A 27323-nucleotide genomic window follows, 5' to 3' on the forward strand; every position below is an offset into this window, starting at 1 on the left:
CATGCACAGGACTGGGCAGAACACAGGAGATCTCGACTGCAGCCCCCTCACCAGTATGCAGTCACCACATAACCATACTGTCACAGCAGAAATGTTGCTGCTTTTTACCATTCGTCTAATAACAATGTGTAGTGCTCATGAGTGACTAATTATGGATACCATTAGTATTTGTGTGACCACTGTTCTATTGTTGAGCACGGCTCCTGCAATTTTACAACCACAGTGATGCACAGAGAGCGCCTTTTAACAGGGCAAACAGGGCGACCAAAATATGTGAGAGGTCTAGTTCCAGACTGCTGATAGGACGGATAGGACCATGGACCTGATCCCTGCACTGGGAATGTCTCCTCTTATGGTTGGGCGCCTTCTCCTGGTGTTATTATGCACCGTCACTCACAGTTCTAGTTGAGGATAGACCTTCCCTAAAGTTCACATAGTCACTCACCATTTTCCAGATGCAGGGCTTGGAGAAGCCCCCCTGATGGTTGCTTCTATATGATGTCCCTGCTAAGCTTTTGCCACTTACCTTTTGATGGTAGTCCATTTCTCACCCGTCTGTCCTGTGCCCATTTTTGAGTCTACAGTCACACTGATCCCACCAGGCACGGTTGATGCTGATGCATGGGACACACACACACTTCGACCCCTCTGAGGTCGAGATTGGACTTGGGTTCACCAACGCCCACCTGCAGCTCTTTTTATGCCATACATTTGGTGATTGCTTGGGCTCCAGTCCTCTGCAAGCCCTAGACTTTGGGTCCCCAAGAACACTTACAGATCATCACTGGTAAGGGTCTCGCTTATAGCTCAGACCTCATTCCCAACCTTCTCCAATTCCTCTATTGTGCAGATTCCTGCAAGGGAGCACTCGCTCTACTTGGCTCCCAGCGTAATATTTCTTTCTTAGATTCTCTGGTGCGATGTGGCTCGGCTGACCCCACTAGCATCCGGATTGTGCTTCCCCGTAGTTCAACTGCTTCTCGTGTCTGGTGGATTTTATTGAGATATTAAAGGCTATTTGTGTATTCGTGTAGTAGTCGAAATTTGTAGTACTCCACAATGAACACGCCAGGTGGTTGAGTAAAAGGAATTTAGTGTTACATGTTGTTTTTGGTGAAATCATATGGTAGTAATCCCAGCAAGAGCCGTAGATCTCTTTCATCTGTTGATGAAGAATTCCCGCAACAAGGATAGGGCTACGCCCTCCCAAATCCTACCTCCAGCCCCCTGTCAGGTCTATATCCAGATTAGTTATCATCACGGTGTTTTAGAGCTTCAATTAGTTAATGATTGGATTTGACATTTGGCATTTATTTTAATACATTTGGCTTAATTTTACCATAAGTCTTTTGATAACTTTTCAGGTGGAGTTTTGAACAAAAGATTGGTTTCATGGTAGGGAGGTTGGAATAAAGTAAATAATAAAATATCACTCTGCTTGTTTAGGTCGTTTTACAAAGAATAACAGAAAACGTGCATTTGTAGACTGTATAGTCATGTGAACACCATTATTTAAATGCACAAAAATGACGGTAGAAATGATGGTTATTTTGATGTCTGTGTGTTTCTTCTTGAGGTGATCCTGCAGATGACACCATCCAGGGGCCTAAGAGATCCAGTGTCCAATATCTTGAAGCTCTGTCCAGCCACCAGTTCAAAGGAATATCTTTGCAAGAGTTTTGCCATCCCCACTTTAGCCTCCATCTGGGGAAAGAAGGCAGAAGTTAGACAGAACGGAGGGTGCCTCCTTTCATGTGTCATGATGTAAATGCAAAACTGGAATTTTACACAAGGCATAAGTGGCTCATGAGTATCCCAATTTATTTGTTTTTATTAAAATGTGCCCTATGCACAAAAGGAGCCACAAATGCACAGATTCAGATGCACTTTCCCCACCACATTTGTGCAAGTAAAGCGGTTGGAGGGGGGAGGGGGGCGCTTCGTTTCACTGCACTTCAATTTGCATTGTGAATTAGATGTGCATTGAAAAAGCAAAAAACCTAACCTCCTGCAACTGTTCAGAACTGGTGCAGGGGGTGTGGATTCAATAACAGGGTCATTCCTGACCCCGTCATGCATTACCTTTTTAAGTATGAACCGCTAGGCTCACACTTGCATTTCTATCCCCCAAAGAGGGTTAAAGTCATTCAGTCAGTAACTGATCATTAATATCCTCCAGTTTAAAAGCACGGGACCGGATAACGAATCCATGTTGCATGGCATTTTGTTCCCAAGGTGAGCGAGTTGGCTCCGAGCTATATATACTCTTGGCCCATAAAAATGTTTTTGTTTATTGTTTCGCATTGCACAATGACGGACCGTTGAAGGGCATATTACTGTCAACAGCATTTCCTGAACCCGCCTAGGTGCTGGGAGCCTTTAATACATTAACACTCCCAAGACTAATGTCTGCAAGGGAGCTGGCCAGTGCATCTTTTACGCTGCTGGCCAGCCTCCTTGAAAAGTGCAGGTCACTTTTTTAAATAAATTGTTTATTTGCGTTTTAGGTGTACATCATACCATTCACAATAAACAACTTTTAACAATACAGTAAATATAATTAACATAATTAATTAATGAGTATCCATTGTTACAGTGTACAAAATGTAAAAACCGCAACAATAAAATACTATAGACAGCATCATTATCCCTCCTATTAATAGATAATTGTTAGGTGTGTCTTGATATATGAATATGTAAGTTTGTACATAGTTGCCTTTGTATATTTGCACGTATAGAGTGGTGACAGCATAATTTAAATGAGCTGCATCTTTTGGGTTGCTGCAAGTGTTTACTAAGTTGTCAGGCAACTTAGAATGTCATCGCATCAGAAGTGTATTTTGTCACCAGGCAGCCTGGAATTTCTTTCACTGTTACCTAGTATATGGCATCTTGGATGGGGGTTCTAACTAGGAGATAAAGCAACCCACCTCCTGATGGATTGTCAGTTATACAAGACTGTTGCAGCAGGGCCTTGTACTTCTGTACTTAAATAAAGCTGATGCACTCCTACCTAGATTAAGTTTTCTTCAATTTAATAGATTTGGCAACAAGCTCTTTGGATCCTGAGGTCCTCCTGCCCTTCCATTACTGCTGGTCCCCTTTGCATGTGCAAGTGATTGATTTTTTTTCAGTTTGTCTTCACTTTGTGATTATTACTTGACAAGGCGTTCTGTTGGCTCCTGCTCCATTCTGGGGGTGTTGGTACTGAATTGGCCTAAGCCGTCTCCTGGATTGTTTGCCTCTGCCTGGATTACCACAATGAACAACTTGCTGCACAATTCCTTCCGACTCCGTAGGAAACAGCTGTCAAGTGGAGTTCTTGGAAAGAGGATTTTCTTGAATATGTATTAGCAATCCAGGGCCCCACTTACAGCATTGAGCGGCGTAAAGCCTCCTTGGGTCATGAGGGCAGGCGCATTTAGAAGAGTCTTCTGGACATGCAGCCATCAGCTTCGGGTGCTGGGGAAGGTAAGGATGTACTTAGTCGATAGGAAGAGATATTAAAGAAGATGGATCTGCACTACGAAAAAAAGGTTAGCATCATTTTGCAAAAGTATTATTTCTCCACTAGAGCCCAGGGGTCTGAAGAATTGATTGAGAATGTTCTGACTGCTTGTTATGGTGTTTCTTTACGCATCCCGTGATGTCACTCCGTGGAGTTCTGGAACCCGCTGGTTCTAGAATGGCAGGGAGTGAGACCGTTGTGCTGTAGTTTGAGAGGGCACTGCTACCCGGTGCTTTGGGGATATTGTGTACCAATAAACCTACCTCTTCTCCATACCTACGTCTCCTGGCATCTTTTGCTACAACAATTGGTGACAAGGAGCTGCCGGAGAATCCACCTGCAGAGCAGCGGTAGGAGGAAGACTCCTGTAGAGCGACCGAGCCGGTGTGCCTTTCATGTGCCCCGTTGGTGCACCCACACAGAGCGGCCACGGGGAGAGAGCGGCGCTACCCCCTCTTCAAACTTTGGTACCCGCGCAAGCTCTCCTCAGAAGTGGAACCAATCTCATGCAAGCTAGAGGAAGGGACCTCTAAATATCCCTCTATGCGGGAGGCATATTGTTGATCACCATCCCCTAAGCAACAAAGGTTTGGAAGGCACGAAGATCGCGTTATAGAGAACGTGTATTTTAATCTCTGGGGACAGTTTAATGCACTAAAACTCACTGTACAAGCAGAGCGCTCCCCATAAGGTCAACCACTATGGAAACTTAATGATAAGATAAGCAATTACAGCAGGAAACCTTGCAGAAAGGTACAATGCAGCCTGCAAATGACCATAGGGGACACTGCTGACGCGTGCAGTGCAACCCATTAGAAAGATATAGAACTGATTGCCATCAAATGTCACATCTTAACACCATGCAAAGTGTGCCTGCCCCTTGTGCATTCCTTGCCTCCCCTGCAGATCCCCTCATACCATGGGAGCAGTGGGTGGATTCATTCCAAGTATATTTGCGTGCCATAGGAGGTAGCAAGTTCAGTGGTGATTTAAAGGAGGTATCGATATTGAACTGTTTAGGTGCAGAGGCTATTTCACACTCTTCCTGAAACTATCTTGTGAAGTGGCAGGAGACTCCGGCCCATCGGGGCGACAAGAAATATGAAGGAGCACTGGCAAAGCTCGAAAAGCATTTAGGAAATAAGACTTATGTGGTGCTCAAAAGATTTTACTTCTTTTCAAGGAAACACAACCAAAGTGAATCTGTAGACAACTATATTGCTGCACTGAGGGGCCTCATTGCATTGTGCAAGTTCACTGGTGTTGCCGATGAATATATCAGAGATCAGCTCGTCCTACATACCGCAGATCCACAGATTCAACAAAGACTGTGGCAAGCCAAAGACCCCACATTGGAGCAGGCTATCGATTTGGCAAGGACAATTGAGCTAGGATAGAAATGCATGAAAGCTCTGCAATACGTGTCTAGTACTACCGAAGTAAAGAAGATATAGGAGGTCGGCAGCGACACAGATGATGCGACCATTGCACTAGTGAGGAGAAATTCCATTCATGCGACAAGGCGTAGGATGAATCCCTATGATAAGTAGAGGGGCACACAGTTTGCGGGTACACAACCCCAATTGGAATGTTACAGGTGCGGACGTACCAGGCATTACAATAACAAACAGAATGCCCGGCTGTGAACGCAAAATGCTACAAAAGTGGTGTCATCTGACATTATGGGAGAGTATGCAGGAATTCCAAGGCCAAAGGGAGATGCAGTATAAAAGCCCTAGAGGAAATTAGAGGACCCAACCGGCTGCTCGCCATCACAGACCCAGTGGAGGAAGGTCCAATATGCATTCTCTCACTAAATGCATCCAGGAAAAAGGGACCTTGGGAGAAAGTAGAAGTGGACAAGATACTACTGGAAGTGATGGTGGACACTGGTTCACCCTGTACCATGGTAGATGTCCTCACTTATCAAAAGGAATTAGATGGATCCTTGTGCGAGTTGAAACCTTCCCATGTAAGAGCCACAGGTTATGGTCAGAGTCCCATTGAGATATTAGGTTTCATGTGGGTCCATCTCAAGTTTGGAAATGTGGGCACGTTTTGTAAGCTGTGTGTTGCCCAGAAGGGATCATCTGTCATGGGTTGGCATGAGAAGGCTGTTTGCGACTCAAAATGCACCCAGTCACAGGTCAAGAATTCTCTTCCAAAGACGGGTTGGTGGAGTGGTTTTCCTATGCATTTAAGAATGACATTGGGAAGTTCAGGGGATTCAGACACCGGATTGTGTTAAAAAGGGGAGCAAAAGCAATTTCACATGAAGTGAGGAACATCCCCATCAGCACCAAGGCTGCACTACAGGAATAACTCACAAAATTGTGCAAACAGGATATTATAGAGCTGATAGAATCATCCAAATGGCTGTACCCCGTTGTGATTGTCCAGAATGGTGATGGTTCTATTCGCATGTGTGTTGATCTCAGAGACCTCAATGCAAATATTATTTTTTTTGTTTGGGGTAAAAAATGATTTACTATTGAAAACAGGTTTACTGTGCAGCTAATCAAGACAGTAAGCAAATATTAACAGGAACATAGCAATAAAATAAAACATACAAAACTGAGCAGTGCTTTGAATTAGGAGTACAAGGATACATTCAGCATTTCCAAGATTAGTTTTACACAAAATGTTAGACCAAGTGCACGTTTCCTGCACGATTCAGAAATGTAAGAGAACATATTTAGTAACAAACTCATCTACCAACTTTAACGCAGAGGTTTCACTCATGTTAAATTCATCCAAGCACATGGAAGGTAAAAAGGTAAAAAAAATGTTTTAAAAAAATGTAAATGCCGACCAACATTACATTTCTCTAGAAGAATGGAAATCACAAGCTTTCTAAACCAATTTCCTGCAACAGGGATTCATTCGCCCTGCAGGCTGAGCTTCTCAATCCGTGGATAGCAGAGAGACCAGTACATCCACAGCCCTTCAGCAGTTAAGAACATTTGCATAGTTAAAGTGTCATGCCCGCGCCGCTGGCACATGGATTGGCAACCATCATGGACTACTTGGTACTCATTTATCCTCCCAATACTCTTTGAACAACTCCTATTCACGCCTTGGTCTTTCATTTCCATGTGCTCGACTTTGGTTCTTTCTTATTTTATTCAACTAACTACATTTACCACAATGCACCTTGCTACAGTCCTGAATTCCTGGCTATTGTCATTCAACGTTATTGGGACCACAATCCTCAGAAGCCCTAGCGGCCAGTGCTGCTTCCACCTGCTCAGGACCAGAGAGGGAGGAGGCAGATTGTCTTCAGGTGTGCTCCTACAGGTGCTGTCAATTAGCCTGCCTCAGAACAGGGAAGGGCTGTATATAAGCAGCTGCCTGCAGGAGCACAGTGTCTTGCATCTTGAGAACTCCCCGCTCCTGTTTGCCTTGACCCTCTACTTTGTTTACTGTTCCTGTTGCTGCATTTCCCTGTTTTGGATCCAGTGCCCTGCCGGGCTCTCTACTTTGCAGCTGATCACGCTCTGCTGCCTTCCAGCCTCTGCCCTTGCCCTGCTGGGCTCTCTACATTGCAGCTGATCACGCTTTGCTGTTTTCCAGCCCCTGCCTGCCCTTCGGGGTTTCCTACCTTGCAGCCGATCACACTCCGCTGCTTGCTACCTACCCTTTTCTGCTGGGTTCTCAGCCTGGCAGCCTACTACAGTCCTCTGCAGCCCTCTACAGTCAGTGACCCTGCTCCTCTGGGCTCACTCCCTGCGGCCCTGCTCTTCAGGGCTCCCTGCCTTGCAGCCGATCACGCTCCGCTGCCTTCTATCTACAGCCCTTGTCCTCTGGGCTTCCTGCCTTGCAGCCGATCACGCTCCGCTGCCTTCTACCTACAGCCCTTCTCCTCTGGGCTTCCTGCCTTGCAGCCTAATACAGTCCTCTGCAGCCCTCTACAGTCTGTGGACCTGCTCCTCTGGGCTCACTCCCTGCTGCCCTGCTCTTCGGGGCTCCCTGCCTTGCAGCAGATCACGCTCCGCTGTCTTCTACCTACAGCCCTTGTCCTCTGGGCTTCCTGCCTTGCAGCCTACTACAGTCCTCTGCAGCCCTCTACAGTCAGCGGCCCTGCTCCTCTGGGCTCACTCCCTGCTGCCCTGCTCTTCTGGGCTCCTTTCCTTGCAGCCTGCTCCCTCCGCTACCTACAGCCCTTGTCCTCTGGGCTCCCTGCTTTGAGCCTTGCTACACTCCTCTGCCTTACAGCCTGTTTTACACTTAGCTGCCTACAGCCCTGCTCCTCTGGGCTCCCTGCCTCGCGGCCCTATTCTTTTGGGCTCTCTGTCTGTCGCCTACTACTAATCTCTCTCTGTCCTGTTCTTCTGGACTCCCTGCCTTGCAACCTACTACAGTCCTCCGCAGTCCACTACAGTTTGCCTGCACCTAGTGCCACTCTTGACTACATACCTGCTTCCTACTTTGCAGCCCTTCTGTTTTCCTGACTGCTGCTCCCTTGTTCTCTTCCTTGAGTCCTCTCTACTCCACCTTAGGTTATCTACTTCTGTCTAACTGCCTTTCCTTCATTTCCTTCTGCTAGATTGCTCTTTGACTTCCTTTTCACTGGATATTTCTGTTCTTGTCTTCTCATGTGTCTTATGTAATCCCTTTTGTACAGAGCTTGCCTGTTGGTTTCCAGCAGGCAACCTCTGCCCCTTCCCTTGTCACGTTTTCAGTGTTACAGACACCCACTGCTGTTGTTCCCAGCCATGAGCATACAGCGCGGGCCTCTGTTATAGCAATCTGTGCAGAAGGCTGGAGTTTCCTAAGGTTCGTGGAACACTCTTTTCCATTTCAGCATACACCCCAAGAGGGAATCCAGTTTGTTTGTACCTTTGTATCTTTTGCCCCTTTTAGCTCCCAGCTACAGTTTCCTACTCTTCTTTCTTGTTGAACTTCCTGCTGTGTGTGCTTATCTGCTACCTTACTTCAGCACAGCCACCCAAACCCTACCGGGGTGCCCTGTGCCACTCCTGACAGAGTGCCATTCTTGACAGAATGCAAGACCCAAAAGATTCCTGTTCCATAGGCAGGAAAAGCACACACAGACCAAAGATGCCTTCTTTTCGGTTCAAGAAACCTCTACAAAGATCTAAAGTTTTTCTAAGGACAGCAAACAAGAACCCTAGTTTAAAAGACAGACTCGTCCTAGTAAACAAAGGTTTACAAGCACAGTACTACACTCACTGGCTCTCTGACGCTTCTATGCATAACTACTATGACATCTGTAACTATGATCCACAGTCTCTATCTGTAGAAGAACTACAGCCTGATAACGAACTCTTGCAGATTTTGTTAGCCCAACCAGTGGAAGACACTCATGCGCTTTCTGGCATTTCTTTTGACACTGCTTCAACCAAAGATGTTGCACTCATTGTGGCAAACTCTCAACCAGAGTACGTTATTGCCAAAGCGACATCCTCAAGATCAGCTTGGCAAGCTACACAACCTCCCCAGACTACCGATACCACTCATTTAAGAGGACGAGACATTCAGTATCTTGAAGTTAGAGCTGCAAGTCCTGGGTACAAAAGACCAATACTGACCATCGGTTGTCCTAATGCTTCCCTTGTAACTACTAACCACGATAACTCTAAGGTCAGTCTTCAGATGGTAACACCTGGCTTTTCTGCCACACCAGATTCCGAAGTTGTCGAACTGGCTAATGGAACATACCTGTTACAAGAACAACTCTTAAGCCTTAAAAGACAAACCGAAGATCTCTATGATGAATTTGTCTATCTGCATTATAAGAATCTAGCTAAGGGACACAATTTACCAGACCATCTGACACTATGTCCAACACCCGACATTCTGTCTTTAGAGTTTAAAAGATTAAGACTGTACTGGTAACACAGAAGAGGATACAGACTTATACAGAGCAGTTGGAAGACCTGAACTTGGCATATACATACCAGTTAAAGCTTGACACCGCTCATTCACTTACTAGCCTCAGTAACACAGGCTGTCGTTCAGATAGTGAAGAATGGACTCCTCCAGTGGGCCAGATCGCTCACACGGCCATTACAACAAAGTTCAAGTGTAATCATCTGACTGGACATTCCTCTGAGTCAAAGGATTGTTCCATTCTTGCCCTTGATGTCAGTCCTTTACTCCCACTTACAGCCTCTACTGAAGTGACCAGATCTGAAATGTACTCTGCTTCTATGAACATTGGCACTCCTGACCATTAGTCAGATCCTGAAACATACCCAGTACCTGTCTGGAATCCAACTTTGCCTACTGTCAATACCCCAGATCCATGTATCAACTTGGGCACACAAGACTTTGCAGGCCAGCCTTCGGAAGGCTTACCCTTTCCTGGTCCTACATCCACCGTGCTACTTGTTACAAGATCTGCTAGCCCAATCTCTGCTGCTCCCCCTGCTAGTACTCCTGAATCTGCTACTGATGCATCATCTCAGATCACTCCTACTGCAGCCGAAGCACCCCCTTCCTCTCTGCCTGCAAGGACAGTACCTGTTGCAAAGCCAGTTAAAAGTTCTCCTATTAAGGCTACAGCTCCACTAGATCCTGTTGGTGCCTCTGCAGCACCTAAACTACCAGTCACGACGCCATCAGTCTCAGTTGCGTGCCTGTCGGCTGGTGCTCCTGTGACACCTATACTTCCAGCTGTTACAGCATCTGAACTTCCTACTGCCATTCCTGATCTTCCTGCAACTCATGGTGTTCCTGCAACATTTGTTACTCCTGAAGTCTCTGTCGCAAATCTTCAGGTTGCCATTGCTGCTTCTGACTATTTGGACGACCGTCCTAGAGCAAACAATTCAGCTGAATCTCTGGTTCCACCTTTCAGCACTGTACCATTACCAGTCCTAAGGAAGACCACTTCTTTCAAAGCAATATATGCCATGGAGTCTGCAGCACATCTCCACAGTTCCTCAGTTCATGAACGCACTATTGTGTTTTGGGTCCCTAAGAAGTTGTCTTTTCTGAATTCTACCTCAAAGGTTCGAAACATTGGTAATGTCTCCTCCCTTCAAGACTCTCACCTTGCAGCATTAAACAGTTTTTGGTGCTTCATGGTGTGCCTTTTTGGTATAAGACTCTCTCGCGGTGTGACAGGCCTTGGACATGCTCTTCTTGTTGGCCAGTCTTCAGGGGGCCCGGAGAGGGGCATGGAGAGGGGCATACTGTCATGACCGCGCCGCTGGCACACGCATTGGCAACCATCATGGACTACTTGGTACTCATTTATCCTCCCAATACTCTTTGAACAACTCTTATTCACGCCTTGGTCTTTAATTTCCATTTGCTCGACTTTGGTTCTTTCTTATTTTATTCAACTAACTACATTTACCACAATGCACCTTGCTACAGTCCTCAATTCCTGCCTATTCTCAATCATCGTTATTGGGACCACAATCCCCAGAAGCCCTAGCGGCCAGTGCTGCTTCCACCTGCTCAGGACCAGAGAGGGAGGAGGCAGATTGTCTTCAGGTGTGCTGCTACAGGTGCTGTCAATTAGCCTGCCTCAGAACAGGGCAGGGCTGTATATAAGCAGCTGCCTGCAGGAGCACAGTGTCTTGCATCTTGAGATCTCCCCGCTCCTGTTTGCCTTGACCCTCTACTTTGTTTGCTGTTCCTGTTGCTGCATTTCCCTGTTTTGGATCCAGTGCCCTGCCGGGCTTTCTACTTTGCAGCTGATCACGCTCTGCTGCCTTCCAGCCTCCGCCCTTGCCCTGCCAGGCTCTCTACATTGCAGCTGATCACGCTCTGCTGTTTTCCAGCCCCTGCCTGCCCTTCGGGGTTTCCTACCTTGCAGCCGATCACGCTCCGCTGCTTGCTACCTACCTTTTTCCGCTGGGTTCTCAGCCTGGCAGCCTACTACAGTCCTCTGCAGCCCTCTACAGTCAGTGACCCTGCTCCTCTGGGCTCACTCCCTGCGGCCCTGCTCTTCAGGGCTCCCTGCCTTGCAGCCGATCACGCTCTGCTGCCTTCTATCTACAGCCCTTGTACTCTGGGCTTCCTGCCTTGCAGCCGATCACGCTCCGCTGCCTTCTACCTACAGCCCTTGTCCTCTGGGCTTCCTGCCTTGCAGCCTAATACAGTCTTCTGCAGCCCTCTACAGTCTGTGGCCCTGCTCCTCTGGGCTCACTCCCTGCTGCCCTGCTCTTCGGGGCTCCCTGCCTTGCAGCAAATCACGCTCTGCTGTCTTCTACCTACAGCCCTTGTCCTCTGGGCTTCCTGCCTTGCAGCCTACTACAGTCCTCTGCAGCCCTCTACAGTCAGAGGCCCTGCTCCTCTGGGCTCACTCCCTGCTGCCCTGCTCTTCTGGGCTCCTTTCCTTGCAGCCTGCTCCCTCCGCTGCCTACAGCCCTTGTCCTCTGGGCTCCCTGCTTTGAGGTTTGCTACACTTCTCTGCCTTACAGCCTGTTTTACACTTAGCTGCCTACAGCCCTACTCCTCTGGGCTCCCTACCTCGCGGCCCTATTCTTTTGGGCTCTCTGTCTGTCGCCTACTACTAATCTCTCTCTGTCCTGTTCTTCTGGACTCCCTGCCTTGCAACCTACTACAGTCCACCGCAGTCCACTACAGTTTGCGTGCACCTAGTGCCACTCTTGACTGCAGACCTGCTTCCTACTTTGCAGGCCTTCTGTTTTCCTGACTGATGCTCCCTTGTTCTCTTCCTTGAGTCCTCTGTACTCCACCTTAGGTTATCTACTTCTGTCTAACTGCCTTTCCTTCATTTCCTTCTGCTAGATTGCTCTTTGACTTCCTTTTCACTGGATATTTCTGTTCTTGTCTTCTCATGTGTCTTATGTAATCCCTTTTGTACAGAGCTTGCCCGTTGGTTTCCGGCAGGCAACCTCTGCCCCTTCCCTTGACACGTTTTCAGTATTACAGACACCCACTGCTGTTGTTTCCAGCCATGAGCATACAGCGCGGGCCTCTGTTATAGCAATCTGTGCAGAAGGCTGGAGTTTCCTAAGGTTCGTGGAACACTCTTTCCCATTTCAGCATACACCCCAAGAGGGAATCCAGTTTGTTTGTACCTTTGTATCTTTTGCCCCTTTTGGCTCCCAGCTACAGTTTCCTACTCTTCTTTCTTGTTGAACTTTCTGCTGTGTGTGCTTATCTGCTACCTTACTTCAGCACAGCCACCCAAACCCTACCGGGGTGCCCTGTGCCACTCTTGACAGAGTGCCATTCTTGACATAAAGTATATGAACAGCCTGCAATGTAAACTGTACCACAACCCCTTGAATTGGAAAAATGTCGAACTGTTTTTGCATCTTCATCTTTGAAGAAAAACAAGCATGTAGTAAAACATCTCAGAACACCATTTCCACTTGGAAGAAGATATCAACTTTCTCACCAGTACAAATTAAAGTGCTTCAAAGAAGCTGGCCCTATTTTAATGAAAACAATCTTCTTAAATAAAAACACATGCTTCCTCAACTGGATTCCATCAAACGAAGATGCAAATAAACAGTAAATGCCAAAAATGTACAAAAATGTGCACACCCCTTAATCTAGAAATGTATTATGAACCGGCGTTACCAAAACAACAAAAATCTTGCATAGTACTAGACCATTCCATACGTAACAAACACAGAGAACTTAAAAAATGTATTTCTGCACAAACAATGGCAATTTCCGAACCATTCTGCAGATTTATAAATACAAAGTGAAAAATGTACAAAGCTGGGCACAGTAAAGAAAACAACAAAAAAACATTAAAATTAAACAAGTGGACATCAGTATGAGTCTTTAAAAACTTGCACAATTTATCTCATTATGCAAACACATGATATCCATTCCCTCATTAGAAGCAATTCAGTTAAGAAACAAATGGGAGAAAAAGCTAGAAATGGGCCAAATACCCACACAGCAGTGGAACATACAAAGAACAGAACCATTTTCTAGCATTCAACTAAATGGAACATAATTGTAAACACAAAGTCTACTATGGAAGTAAAACTCCTTCCATCAGGCTAATGCCACACAAATATATGAAGATCTTCAAATACAATGCAACATGTGTTTAGGAACCATGGTAAAGGTGGAACATGCTCAGGACAGTTGCATCATACTTCTGTTCAACCTTTACTAAAGAGGAGTGCTCAACAACACTGCTGGGTTCTGGCATGCTTTCTGCTGTATCACCAAACCCATGATAGTGTCCATAATGCATAGTGTCTCCAGCACCCTCGGCCCACAAAGGTCTTTGTGGGACACAGCTGCTTGGGCTGCCATTGATGTGCAAAGACCCACACATATCAGAAGGGGGAGGTCTCTCCGTGGTTCTTCTACAACATTGCTGCGCATAGTGAAGAGGTTTTCATGTCCATTTGAGACACAGAATTGTGGTTTTAGTCCATCACATAACTCTTTTTGCTCAGGTACTGTACTTCACTTAGCATGTTTGGTTTCCATTTCAGAGTGCTGCGTGGTGAAGTCAAATTGTCCATTGATGGCATGCTGGTTTGTCAATACCTTCAACTGAGCAATACCGTAACTCGAATTTTTTTTTTTTTTTAAATTTATTTTATTGTTTTATCGTAACATACAAAAGAAAAAACAACATAACGTTCGTGAACCACCCCCCCACCCATCCCTCCCACTTCCCCAGGTCCAACCCATGTTCCCTAATGTTCGACTTAGTTGGAGAGCCCTTGTGGACTGCTTGCTTCTTTGTTAGAGGAGGTTTCCTCTCTGGGGCGGAATAGTGTCACCGTCAGCGATACCCATTGCTGCAGGTCTTCGCTAATGTCCTGTTTCTGTTCCCGTTGGGCGTTCTCCCAGGCCCCTGTTTCGCTGTTGACCATTTGCGGAGGTCCTCCCACCACTGTGTTATGCTTGGAATCCTAGGGCTCTTCCACTCCATTGCGATGCGCCTTTTGGCCAGAATGTACATCAGATCTTTCATCTTGTTGAGTGGTCTGTTCTTCTTGTTTTTAGTGTATTTGCCCAGTATGCATGCCTTTGGAGACTGAATGTCCAAGGTTATGCCTGCTTCCATCACTTTTGACTCTATTTGCTTCCGGTAGGTTTGAAGTGCCGGGCAGCCCCAAAACATGTGGGTCATGCCAGCACGAGGTTCTCTGCATTTAGGGCATTCTGTGACTCCTGCACCTTTAAATTTAGAGATGACCTCTGGGGTAAGGTAGGCGCTGTTATGATGTAGAATTGTATAAGCTGTAGTCGGGCGTTTCTGGACACTTTCTTGTGGTAGTTTATCATGACTTGCCATTCTTTGTCCCCAAACTGGAGGCCTAATTCCTGCTCCCATTTTCCTTTACATTTAAGGTCTTGTCTGGTTGTGCCGTCGAGCAGCGACTCGTAAATCCTTGAGGTTTCATGTCCCCCTTCAGCCGCATTCAGCATGTTTTCCACTACCTCTGTCTCAGCTTCAAAGTCATCAACCTCAGGCCATCGGGTTTTGAGAGTTCTGATTACGGCTCTGTGCAACAGGAACTGACCTGCAGGTAGTCCCGTGGTTTGGTGCAGCTCCTCAAATGGTAGGATGCCTTGATCGTTCGCCAGGTCGCCCAGGGTGGCAATCCCACAGGGCTCCCATATGTTCCTAATTATCATCTGGCCATCAGGTCTAGCGGCCATTGTGGCTGCCAGCGGGATCTGAGGACAGTAGGGGTCTTTAGCATTCACAGCTCTGCAGGCTCGCTTCCAAATCTGGATCCCGAGGTTGATTAGGTATGGGTGGTTCTGCTTTGTTTTGGGTGTGGTCCAGAGGAGGTCTCTAAGGATCCCCGGGGAGACCGCTGGCTGTAGGAGTCGGGTGTCTGTTGTCGTTTCGTCTGCCATCCATTGGATCACATGCTTTAGTTGGCCTGCCAGATAGTATAGTTCAAAATTAGGGATTTTCAAGCCCCCCTTGTCATAGGGCCTCTGCATTACCCCCAGTGCCACCCTGTGCCTTCCCCCCTGCCAAAGGAAACTCCTGCAAAGCTTATTCAGTTCTCTGAAGAATTGCAGCGGGATGTAGTATGGGACATTTGTGAAGTAATGTAGGAGACGGGGGAGTGCTACCATTTTGAGTAGTCCCGCTCTACCGGCCACTGAGAGCGGTAGCCTGCCCCAGAGGTTCATTGCTTTTTCTAGGCTGTCTCTGGCTTTTACTGTGTTCAGAGCATGTTCAGTCTTGGGATCTCGGTGGATAGTTACACCTAGATATCTGAAGGAGGATCACTCCCACTTGAATGCCAGCCTAGGGAGGCTCGCCTCTTCGACCCCACTCAAGGCCGCCAGGGGGAAGAGGCAGGATTTATCATGGTTGATTTGGATCCCAGTGATTCTGTGGAACCCCGCTAAGGTTTCGAGAATGTACGGGAGTAAGTGTTCGGGGTTATTTAGGTAAAGGAGCATATCGTCAGCGTACATAGAGACTAAGTGGGCTACCCCGTTAATCTCAATGCCCCCATCCCCGTATTCTTGTCTTAGGTATGCAGCAATGGGCTCAGCTGCTATGATGTATAGCATGGGGGAGAGGGGACAGCCTTGCCTCGTGCCTCTGTGAAGATGCCATTTCTCGGAGTAGGTGCTATTGGTGCGCATTCTGGCTGTGGGGTCTATATAGATTAGCTTAACCCATCTTCGGAAGGCTGGCCCAATTCCCATTTTGGCCATAGTGGCTTGAAGCCAATCCCACCTGACGGAATCAAACGCCTTAGTGGCGTCTAGGGATGCCACTGCGCATTTGCTTGACCTGCCTTCGGTGCTATGGATGACGTATAATCTCTGTTATGGAGCGCCCAGGTACATATCCCGTCTGGTCCTGGTGGATCAGCTGTGGGATTACTCTTCTCAACCTCCTGGCTAGCAGTGTCGTCAAGATCTTGTTGTCTACATTTAGCATGGACAGGGGCCTGTACGAGCTGCACTCGTCCCCCTCTTTGCCCGCCTTCAGGAGCGGTATAATCACAGCTTCGCGCATGGTGTCCGGTAGGGTACCTGCGTCGTAAGCTTCCTGATAAACCTGGGCTAATAAGGGGGCTAGTGTGTCCTCATACATTTTATAAAACTCCCCCGGGAGTCCATCGGAGCCCGGTGTCTTACCGGAGGGGAGTGATCTGATGGCTGCTACCACCTCTTCGGGAGTAATGGGGTCATCTAGGGCCTCGGTATGCTGCTGTTCTAGTGTGGGCAATCTGATAATATCTAGTACATCCTCAATATCGGTGTCGGCAGCCGATGGGGGCTTGGCGTAAAGTGCCTGGTAGTATTTTGTGAATACTGAGTTTATCTCGGTCTGCGTGTGCGTTGATGTTCCATCGGGTCTGTGTATGAGGCAAATGGGCCTCCTAGGGGTTTCGCGTTTATAGAGCCACGCTAGTAGTTTCCCCGGTTTGTCACCCATGGCGTGCTTCCTCTCTATGTGTTTTGCATAGCTAAGTCTCCCCAGTCTTTCCCAGTGGACCAGACATGCCTGTTTGAGGTCCAGAGTCATCTTTATGTGGGCAGGGTCAGGTGAGGACTCGGCCTCGAGTTCTCTCAGCTCGCTTTCATCTCGACCCAGCATGGTCAATATGGATTTCTCAGCACCCCCTGTGGCAGCTATCATCTCCCCCTCATCACTACCTTGTACGCCTCCCATGGCGTGCGGACGTGTTGGACACTGTTCTCGTTAGTTTGCCAGTAGTCCAACGTGCGGCCGCGGATCTGTTCACTGAAGGCTCCATCAAGTAGAGCCTCACTCCTGAGCCTCCACGTGGGTGCAGGAGGTCGAGGCGCTAGCACTGTCCAAGCAGCTGTGAGTGGGGAATGATCAGATAGCACTCTAGCCTGATATTGTGTGTCTTCAAATGAGGCCTGATGTTCTTCGCTCACTAGTAAGTAGTCTATTCTAGTGTACACTGCATGCGGGGGCGAGTAAAAGGAGTATCTTCTTGCTTCAGGGTGATGTTCCCGTCAGAGGTCTACCAGTGCAAACTGTTGTGTCAGATCTTTCAGGATTTTGGCCGGCGGGGAGTGGTGGAAGTGCTTGCTGTCAGATCTGTCCATGCGGGGATCTAGGGTGCAATTGTGGTCTCCCCCCCATATCAAGATACAGTCTCTGTACGGGCCCAACCTAGTGTATAGAGAACGGAAAAAGACTGTGGCATCATGGTTGGGGGCATAGGAGTTGATCAGGCAGACTTTCCTCCCTTCTATGGTGCCATGTATCAAGGCCATTCTTCCCTCGTCATCTGTTTTCGTGTGGATTAGATGTATAGGGATGGAGGGGGCTATCCATATGAGGACACCCCTAGCATATGTAGAAAACGTGGTGCCTATCATCGTTCCTTTCCAGATCCGGGCCAGCGCCGCCAACTTAGGAGCTTCCAGGTGTGTTTCCTGCAGGAAGGCGATTCCGACTTTGCTTTGTTTCAAGAATGAGTGAATTCTACGCTGTTTGACGTAGCTGTTCATCCCTCTGACATTCCAAGTCACGATTCTAATTTTATGAGCCATGTGTAGTTGGTGGTCTGGTGTTCCGGGCTTGCGCCTAGGGTAAGTCTATAAAGGGTTCCGGCGACTTTGGGCGCTCTAGGTGGACCTGGGTCTGAATACTCGCTAATTCCCAACTGGGGTCCCCTGGTCTGGGTTCCCCTTCCCAAAAAACTTGAACTTCCCTCTAACATAACACGTCCAGCGAGGTTCCCCTCGTTCTGACTTTCCCGTTTCCGCTCCATTTGACCTAAGGTCTCCAGGTGCCCTACGGGTGGGTTTAATGCACCCAAACTTCTTCGGGGGTCCTGAAGCAGGAACTCTTCTGTTGTTGACTTGTGAGGAGTTATCGGACTCCCGAGCAACTCTTGTGGGGATCAATGCTGCTTCTTGAATTCCGTACTGGCCCAGCTCCATAGCTGGGCGACTTGTGTCACTTGGGGTGCTGCTTTCGCGGCCTGCGTTCTCTGGGTTCAATATCCGGGATCTGCTCCCTGTCCAACCACTCAATGGCTTCCGCTGGTGTATCGAACAGTAGTGCTTTACTATTGTGTATCACTTTCAGCCTGGCTGGGTAGAGAAGCATGTAGCGTAGGCCTGCGTTTTTTAGTCGTGCCTTGGTGGAGATGAATTGGGCCCTCGCCATCTGGACTTGGAATGTATAGTCCGGGTATATGGCCACTTTGGCTGAGTCGCGTTGTATGGTGCCACCCGATCTGGAGAATGCGAGGATCGCCTCCCTGTCTCTACAAATGAGCACGTTGGCTATTATGGGCCTGGGTGGGGCCCCCGTAACTCGAATCTTATGGATCTGCAGACTCCGTTTCAACATTCATATCCTCTTCGCCATCATCAGGACTTCCATTCACCATTGCAGGGAAGCCATTTATGCTCTCGGCTTCAGTTTTAGCTCTCTTAACGCCAACATACTCCATCTGTTGAAAAGACCTCTTTTGACTTAGACCTCCAAAGGCATTAGGGGAGATCTTCTGGTCACCACCATTGGAGAGCCCATTGGTATAGAACCCATTTAGCTGAGAGTTCTGGAGGTTCAAGAGAAACTGTGCACAGTCTTGGAAGCCCTGGGTATGTGCAAGATCTGCGGTCATCAAGCCACTGGCATTCCTCAAGCTCAACAGTATGCCTGGTGTGCAGAAAGGAAGCGATACTGAACATTCAATGCCACAACTGAAAGGTTTTCGAATAAGCACCTGTGGCAGATTCAGCAGTTTCTATATGGGATGCCCCTTTCTAGGATTACTTGAAAAAAATCAAGTCAATTTGAATTACGTAGCTGTAAGACATTGGGCCTCATTACGAGTTGGGCGCAAAGGGATACCGGTTACCGGGAAGGACACCAGTGCCGGTAATCTCTTTGCGCCCTATTCTGAGTTCCCTTAGCAGGTCCCTTCCTTAACGCCTGGTTTTACCAGGCGTTAAGGACGGGACCCGTTAAAGGACTTTAGAGCTAATAACTGTACCGCAATTTGCGGTACTGTTATTAGCACCTTCCCCCTTTCCAATGAGCCCTATGGGGGCTCAAATGGGAATGGGGAATGGCTTTTTCAATGGGGACTTACCGGTCCCGCAAATGTCGGAATAGACCGGTAAGTCCCCATTGAACCAGGGCGGACTCGGTACCGGTATTGGAGGTAGTCATGGCGCTAATAGCGCCATGATTATCTCCATAATTGAAATGAGGTCCACTGACGTGTAGTTTTCACAGTTTCAGAATCTTTCGATTTGATCTCCATGAGTGACAAGAGCACTTATGCAATCCATACTACCAGCTCTGGCTGCTTTATGAACAGGCGTTTCACCTGCATAATCCGGTTTATTAACATTGGCGCCTTCTTGAATCAGCCAGATTAGGCACTGAGGGTGTCCTTCAAAAGCAGCAATATGGACAGGCGTTTGAGCAAATTGTGTCGTACTGGCGTTGACTGCGGCTCCTGCTCTTACCAACTGCATCAAACACTCCAACTTAAAGGGCAGTCTCCGATCAAGATTTTGAGCCACTAAGTGTCATACACACAATGTGGTCCGTAGTTTGGTCATTGGAAATGAACAACAAAAAAGCTGCCAATTCGCTAAGAGAAAGGAGAAATGTGCTAATCAACCACCCTGGTGACAGCAGGTCGGCGGCATTAAAGAATACAGATGCACGGAGACTACTTTGAATGACTAAACAGGGACACATTAACGGGCATTGCAGCTTTGAAGATCTTTTTAGAATGAAAGCATTCGACCAACGGACTGCGGTGAGATGAGCTGAAAAGCACACTTTCGAATTTTAAGTGATTAAATGCGCCTGGCTCCATTAGGGGAGACTGGTCATTTTTATTTTTTTTATTTTTATTTTGCATTTTTAAAGCGCTCACACAGCCCGCGGGCATCGAGGCACTGTTACAGAAATTGTTTGTTTTTTCAGTTGCGTAATTGTTTTTTTTTTTGTTGTTGTTGTTGTTGTCTTAGTTGCGTATTTATAACGCACTTAAACACCCAGAGGTTTCTAAGCGCGGACCCGGTGATCGAACCTGTGTTGCTTCGTGTCGTCTTGCTTCCAAGGCGTGCACGTTGCCGTTAAGCTATCCTCCCGGGACGGTAATGGTACTCAATGCAAATATTTGGGTACATCGACACCCCCTTCCGAATATCACTGAGTTATTAACTACAATGAGACCAGAAAAATTCTTCACAACATTAGATTTGCCATCAGCGTATCATCAGGTGGTTTTAGATGACGATTCCAAACACTTAACATCCTTCGTCACGCCCCTAGGAGCGTTTAGATAAAAATGCATGCCTTTTGGCTTGGCATCAGCTGCAGCAGTCTTCCATAGACTGATGCAACAACTGTTTGGTAGCCTGGAGGGAGTCTACTATTTCCAGGACGACATTCTACACAGAGGAAGAGCATGATGCAAAACATTTGGTGGTGTTACAAGTGATTAAGGAAAAGGGGCTCACTTTGAAAATTGAAAAGTGTAAAATCTTACCTCAGTCATGTGATCAACAGTGAAGGGATCAGACCAAGGAGAGAACTTGTGGAAACAATAACAAATATGCCTAATCCCATGAACAAGGATCCACTTAGGTCCTTTCTGGGGCTAACGGAATATTACTCAAAATTTGTCTCAAATTTCTCAGATAAAACAAACCATGAGAGATCTTATGAAGAAATGTGTCAGACTTGAATGGACAGATTCCTGCCAGAAGGAAGGGGAGGACATAAGAATGGATGTTAATAAGGCACCGACTGTCGCAATGCTCAGTACCACGCCACAAACATAATCACAGTAGATGCCAACAATGCAGGCCTGGGAGGTGTTCTAGGATACAGGAAGAGAGGGAAGTGACTATTTGCTTCACCTCTCAGATGTTGAAACACGCAGAACTGAATTATTCCACCATAGAGAAGGAGGCATTGGGTGTGAAATGGGCTTTAGAACATTTCAGAACGCTTATCTGGAGTCTACCTGTTATAATTAAAACAGATCACAAGCCCCTCATTCACATCATGAACTTCAAAAGTCCTCATCTGATGTCTCTGAGGATTCGCAGGTGGATGCTAAAGATTATGCAGTACAATGCCAGAGTCGTTTATTCTCCTAGGAAGGGCATTGTTGTTGCTGACTGTTTCTCCAGGTTACCTTGGACAAGTAACATGGATGAGACAGTGTGAGAGGAGGTGGAATAGAAGATTATTGCACACATTTTACCCAGAATCCCAAAAGAAGAATGGGTCAAAGAATCAGTGGGGGACCCTGAACAGTGCCTACTCAGGAGAGCTATTCTCGAACAGTGGAAAACTATAGAAAACTAAATTCCGGAGTTTGACCAGGTTTGTAATGAGATATCTGAGAATGCAGAAAGGATGCTGAGAGGAGACCGAATAATTCCCCCAAAATCCTTGAGAAGCAGAATTCTTGATTTGGCCCATGATGGTCATTTAGGAAGAGGTCTTACAAAGAGATGGCTGAGGGAAACCTACTGCTGGCCTGGGATGTTGAGAGAGGCTGAATTGGTGAAGATGTTGTAAGCTTGCGCTGTAAGTGACAAGTCCAAAAAAGTAAATGTGGTGCCTCTTCTACCTGTGCAAGTTGCTGTGTCAGTGTGGAAGAAATTAGCGATGGACATAACTGGTCCTTTGAAGGTTTAGAGAGTGGCAAGGTGTATAGTGGTTCTCATGGGCTACACATCGATATTGGTGGAATGGTGCATCATGGAAGGTAATGTGACAGCTATAAAGATTGTGCGCTTTGTGGAGAGTGCGTTCAGTAGAGAAGGTGACCCAAAAGAAACAGTAACAGATAATGGTGCACAATTCATCTCCGAGATTATGCAGACGTTTCTGAAAGACCGTGGAATACAACATATATACACCTCATTATTCCACCCCATGGCTAACAGCCTTGTAGAATGCATGAATGGTTTTGTGAGGGGGATGATTCATTTGGCGGTGGCAAATTCATTATCCTGGAATACCCTCAAAGAGTCATTGGGCACTTAAAGAATAACTCCACATTTCATGATGGAAATTGAACCCTTTGTTATGAGGAGGGGCAGAGTGCCCTGCAACCATTTAAGCCCTTCCTGGTTATCAGAAAGGAACGTCAAGCCTTAGAACATGGATGAAATCATTGAGAGAGTTGAGGAAAAACAGAGGAAATATAAGGAATATTATGATTGTGTCAAGGTCACCCAAAATGTTATGTTCAAGGAAGGTGACTGGGTCAAAGTACGAGAACATCGGAAGGTATTGAAAGGCCAGTCTAAATTCAGAGACCTGCAGAGGATTGAGAGAGTGGGAAGGAAGTCTGTGGTTCTTGATGATGGTAAAGGCTGGTCTTTTGATGACGTTGTGTGAACCTCTGCTATGACCCCACGTGCAGAAGTGCCACTTGAAGGGGGAGTGACACAATTACTGAGGCAGAAGGAGCAAGCTGGTCCATCTGAGCGGTCTACTAGTCCTTGCGAGCTGCCTGCCAGGAAAAGGAGAATCTTGCCCAACTTCAACAGTGACTTTGTATATTACTGAACTGTACCTTTTTTACATTGCAGTTTCCTTCCCCTTTTCTCTCTATTACCCTCTTTTTCTTCTATTGTCCACTGTTTTACTGTTTTGTTTCTTTACTTTCATTGCAGATGGGGGGAGATGTTATGGTATTTCTTTATGCATCCCGTGGTGTCACTCCGTGGAGTTCTGGAACCCACCGGTTTTAGAATTCCACAAAGTGAGACCGTTGTGCTGTAGTTTGAGCAGGTACTGCTATGCGGTGCTCCGAGGTCTTTTGTACCAATAAACCTACATCTTCTCTATACCTACGTCTCTGGCATCCTTTGCTACAACAATGCTTTAAGGGAACAGATGAATAAGTGAATTTTGGTGTGACTTACAATGAGAGGATTAGGGACCAGTTTATGCTGAATATTAAAGAAAACAAGATTAGAGAAGACATTTGGGCCAAATGGGATCCCTCCTTAGTTGAGATAGTGGATCTTGCAAAAGGGATTGAACGCATATGTCTTGTGTCACGGAACTTGAGAGGAAGGAATAGAAGAACAATGTTACTGCAATTGAGTCACAGAGACACAAGAAGAATGCCTTTTCAGCTAAGAGGAGTGGGAGTGCCAAGAAACAGTATGCCAGGGGCGATGCACAGAGTGAGAGTAAATCCCACACTCACAAAAGAGCACCTGAATTTCAATATTAGAAAATGTTATCGTTGTGGTAGTACCACTCATTTTTTCAATAATGTTGAATGTCCTGGTTATAAAGTGGCACACCCCAAGTGGAACTTAGTGGCTGTTTGGCTGTGGCAGACTACTCGCCCGTACTGCATCTTCTGGGACAGCCGTCTTCAAGAAGAAGATTGCACCAAGTGGAAACGCAGAGCGAATTAATTGCCGACAATATTCAGTAAATATTTCACTTTCCAGCTCACTTTAAGAAACATTGTGTGTGGACTTTGTGCACGCTAGTGCGTTCTCACCTATACTTCTTTCTTGTCTCACTGAAGTGCTCACGTCTCATGCCTGGCCCCGCCCCCTTCCTACCCAGCAAGCCTACAACTGCCAACGGCCTCGTGCACCCAAGTGGAACTGAGTGGCTGTTTGGTGGTTGGGGGGGGGGAGGCGGCGTGAGGTGCGTAAGACTTGCTTGTTAGAGTGTTTTTGTTTGGAAATTTCGAGTAAAGCTGGTTACTTGAACAGAACGTGGGAACTAGTTTTTCGAATTGTCACATGCATGACAAGAGTTTTTACAACGCAAACAGCACACAGTTAATTCTCGCAATCACAAGTCCTACAACCACCCATCTGCATTTACAAGCCTCACACAAGGTTTTAAGGGTTACATTATACGCCCCGATTACGTAATGGATAAGAGCTTAAGGAACAGGAAACGTCTACAAGACGTAGCACACAAACCACTTCCTGTGCTCTCCATCTCGACTTCTCTTCCTTCCAAGGAAATCAAAATGACCATGCAGTAGTGAACGATACGCAAGTCTGCATATCTAATAGTGAGGCTGATTTCATAATTGACCTCCCATTAGACACATAGGCAATAAATGACACTGCTCCTCGATTATACAAATCTCTTTCAGAAAAAGAGCTGTCTCAAATTGAAACTAATCTCCAAATTGCCCCAGTGCCTCCTGCTACAAAGAAGCCTTTCATGAAAATAGTTTCCAACATACCAACTACTGACAATTCCCTCCTTGATGTCTCCAGTGAGGAAAATTGCATTCCACTAACTGATACATCCTCAGTAGCACCTGCCGTCATGGCAGAGCTACACAAGCGGGTCCGACTTTCAAATGGTCCTTCCACTCCAGTTGCTAGCTCCTTGGGATTTCGGGAACAAGTGCATTTTCACATAACACCGCAAGCACATCATGAAGTACCCATTCTCAAAAGTGATGAAGGTCACGCAACCATTAAGGGACGCATCCAAGCAAAAGCAAGCTCACCCTCCGCTGATGGCGCACCTATCGCCATGGAGCCAGCATATCCTCACTCTCCAGTATTACTACATGGCCTCAAACCTCTATCCTTTTTGCCAGAAGGAACCCGTCAACCTACTTCATCTCTCCCATTATATCCTCTTGAAGAATCCCTCATTGATCTAAGTGAGCAGGAATTACATAACTTTCCTGTTCTTACACAGATTCTTTACTTACTGGCTAGAGGACACGAACACACCCATTTGGCCATTATTGCCCTTACAGCATCTATTTCTGACACACTCATCAAATTAAGTTAGATAGAGGGCTTCATGCTAGCCTAAGAAAACTGCCATTCAATATGGGCAAGGCAGTTTACTAAGGCAGTTGAACCTACTCAAAAGGAGTACCATCATTTTCTCAAAAATACTCATTCACAGCACAGTCAAACCAACGCATGCGCAGAACCTATTGATATTCCCATTAAATCATTTGCTCACATAGTACAGCAACAAAACAATGGGTCCTCCAATGTAGGTGCCTTTCAACCTGATTATATGGCAGTTGCGAAATTGCAACATGACAGAATCTTAGCCATAAAAAGTATACTGCTTAATGCAAACATGGTCCCTTTGGACCTACTTAACGATGATTGTGGCGTAAATGCAAAAATCATGCCCCGTGAAATGGACTTAGATACTCCTGACAGTCCGATAGCACTAACTGACATCCTAGATCCAAATGTAGGGTCAACAGATGAGACCTATCAGGTCTCTGAGGAGGTATCGCCCCAAAATGAAGAGCAACAGAATCAGCAATTCATATCACGAAAAGCAACAAAACTTTATCTAAGAGCACAAAAAAGGCGTCTCTTGGCTAAATCGACTAACCCTCACTTGACATGTCGAAAAGCACCTCAAGTAAAGTCCAAAAATATGCCCCCTATCAAAACAAAAGGGCACAATTCAGCCATTAAAAAATTGGTAGTATCCCACAACAGGACGCAACAATAGACCTGAACCAACTAAATGCCGAAAGTCAATTGCATCTTGACCTAAACAATAGTGAAGCAAAGATGCTTTCAAATGTAGGTGTATCTGCCCATTCTGCCTGTGCAGCCTCAGCAGAAGGGCCAGTAAATGACAACAATAAAAAAAAAACCTGTGTGTGTTATAATGCAACAAAGCATAGAGACTGGTTCTGCTTTGACACAAACACACATGTCTAACTTTTTTAACCAAACGACAAGCAAAAAATCTTCAGTGCCCCCACAACCTAACAAAGCTAGTAATAATAATCATTTGCCAATTTTGAATTCCTCCTTAAGTAATAAAGGTGTGCAATCCAATGCTCCTAACACGGAAGCAACACCCATTGGTCTCAAGCTCTTCAATTTGTGACCCAGATCAGATACAAAACCAGTATCAGGTGTGGATCAAATTACTGGTCAAGCACAATCAGCAATATTTTTGATATTGAAAACGCCACTTCAGGAAAGCAGGTGTATTGATAGTTCTAGCAATGCTATTGGAGATTCAGGTGATACACCGACTATCTTTGAAGAGGTTTCATCTGATATGCAAATAATGATGGGATGGGGAGCCAGCCCATCCAGCAAAGCCAAAGCAAACCTCAATCGCTCTGCGCTTAGGAAAATATTCCACCAAATTCCAGTGCTGCATAACTTGATTTCAAACGACATTGAATGGATCAAGTTACCAAACTGTCTCAACAATGGAATGCTTTGCAAATTGAAATCTTAGTTCATAGCAAAGCTATTATGGGACCATCAAACTGATCTGGCCTCTGTAGGCTTTCACTTATTTGCATTTCGGTTCATGGATGAGGCCACTAGTTTCATTGAATATCAACCACCTGTGGCTGCCTTGACAACCGAAATGAATTCATCTAAACAACAAATCCACGTTATGAATAATAAAATGAAAGAACAATTTGAATCATTCTCTCAAATTCTAAACGGTCCAGCTTGCTAGACCCTCTCATCAAATCGATAGCCAATTCAAATGTACAGGTGGAAAAATCATAAAACTGTAACCTATCCATATGTTCATGGAATTGTTGTGGGTTTAAAAACTTATTTGCATGACACAAGACAATAGTAGAAGTGGAAAAACCATCTATTATTCTGGTACAAGAAACCATGTCGATGACTAACATCCTTATAGTTGGTTATACTTCTTTCTCGCAGCAAGCCAAAATAGGAATTGTTGGGCGACCTTCTGAAGGTCTAGCAATTCTAATGAAAAATAATCTTAAACTTATCTCGCAACTAATCCATGCTTCGCCGCAGCTTCTGGTCATTGAACTTACAATTGAAGCCAAACCCACTTGCACTATTCTAGTCATATCACTCATTGGGAATCCAAGTATATTGTCTCTTGACGTGATGATATCTAACTTAAATACAATGCTGACTGAAGCCTTCA

The 27323-nt window shown here is 46.2% G+C and overlaps 1 protein-coding gene and 1 pseudogene across 1 annotated transcript in view; both read right to left on the reverse strand.

Annotated features, from left to right (window-relative positions):
* Positions 1-1352: 1352 nt before the first annotated feature.
* Positions 1353-27323, reverse strand: part of LOC138526944 (cholesterol 24-hydroxylase-like) — a 309525-nt pseudogene continuing 283554 nt past the window's right edge.
* The window catches only part of LOC138527526 (ankyrin repeat domain-containing protein 10-like), a 43986-nt gene continuing 30151 nt past the window's right edge, over positions 13489-27323 (reverse strand). Inside the window, exons 6-8 of the mRNA XM_069638773.1 lie at positions 19665-19909; positions 18796-19057; positions 13489-13799 (exon numbers count right to left, since the gene is read on the reverse strand). Coding sequence (XP_069494874.1) covers positions 13524-13799; positions 18796-19057; positions 19665-19909 — 783 coding nt within the window. The 3' untranslated portion in view covers positions 13489-13523. The remainder of the gene's footprint in view (positions 13800-18795; positions 19058-19664; positions 19910-27323) is intronic.

This window comes from Ambystoma mexicanum, chromosome 14 (assembly GCF_040938575.1).
Source record: "Ambystoma mexicanum isolate Mex_15411 chromosome 14, UKY_AmexF1_1, whole genome shotgun sequence".
Taxonomy (NCBI): Eukaryota; Metazoa; Chordata; class Amphibia; order Caudata; family Ambystomatidae; genus Ambystoma; species Ambystoma mexicanum.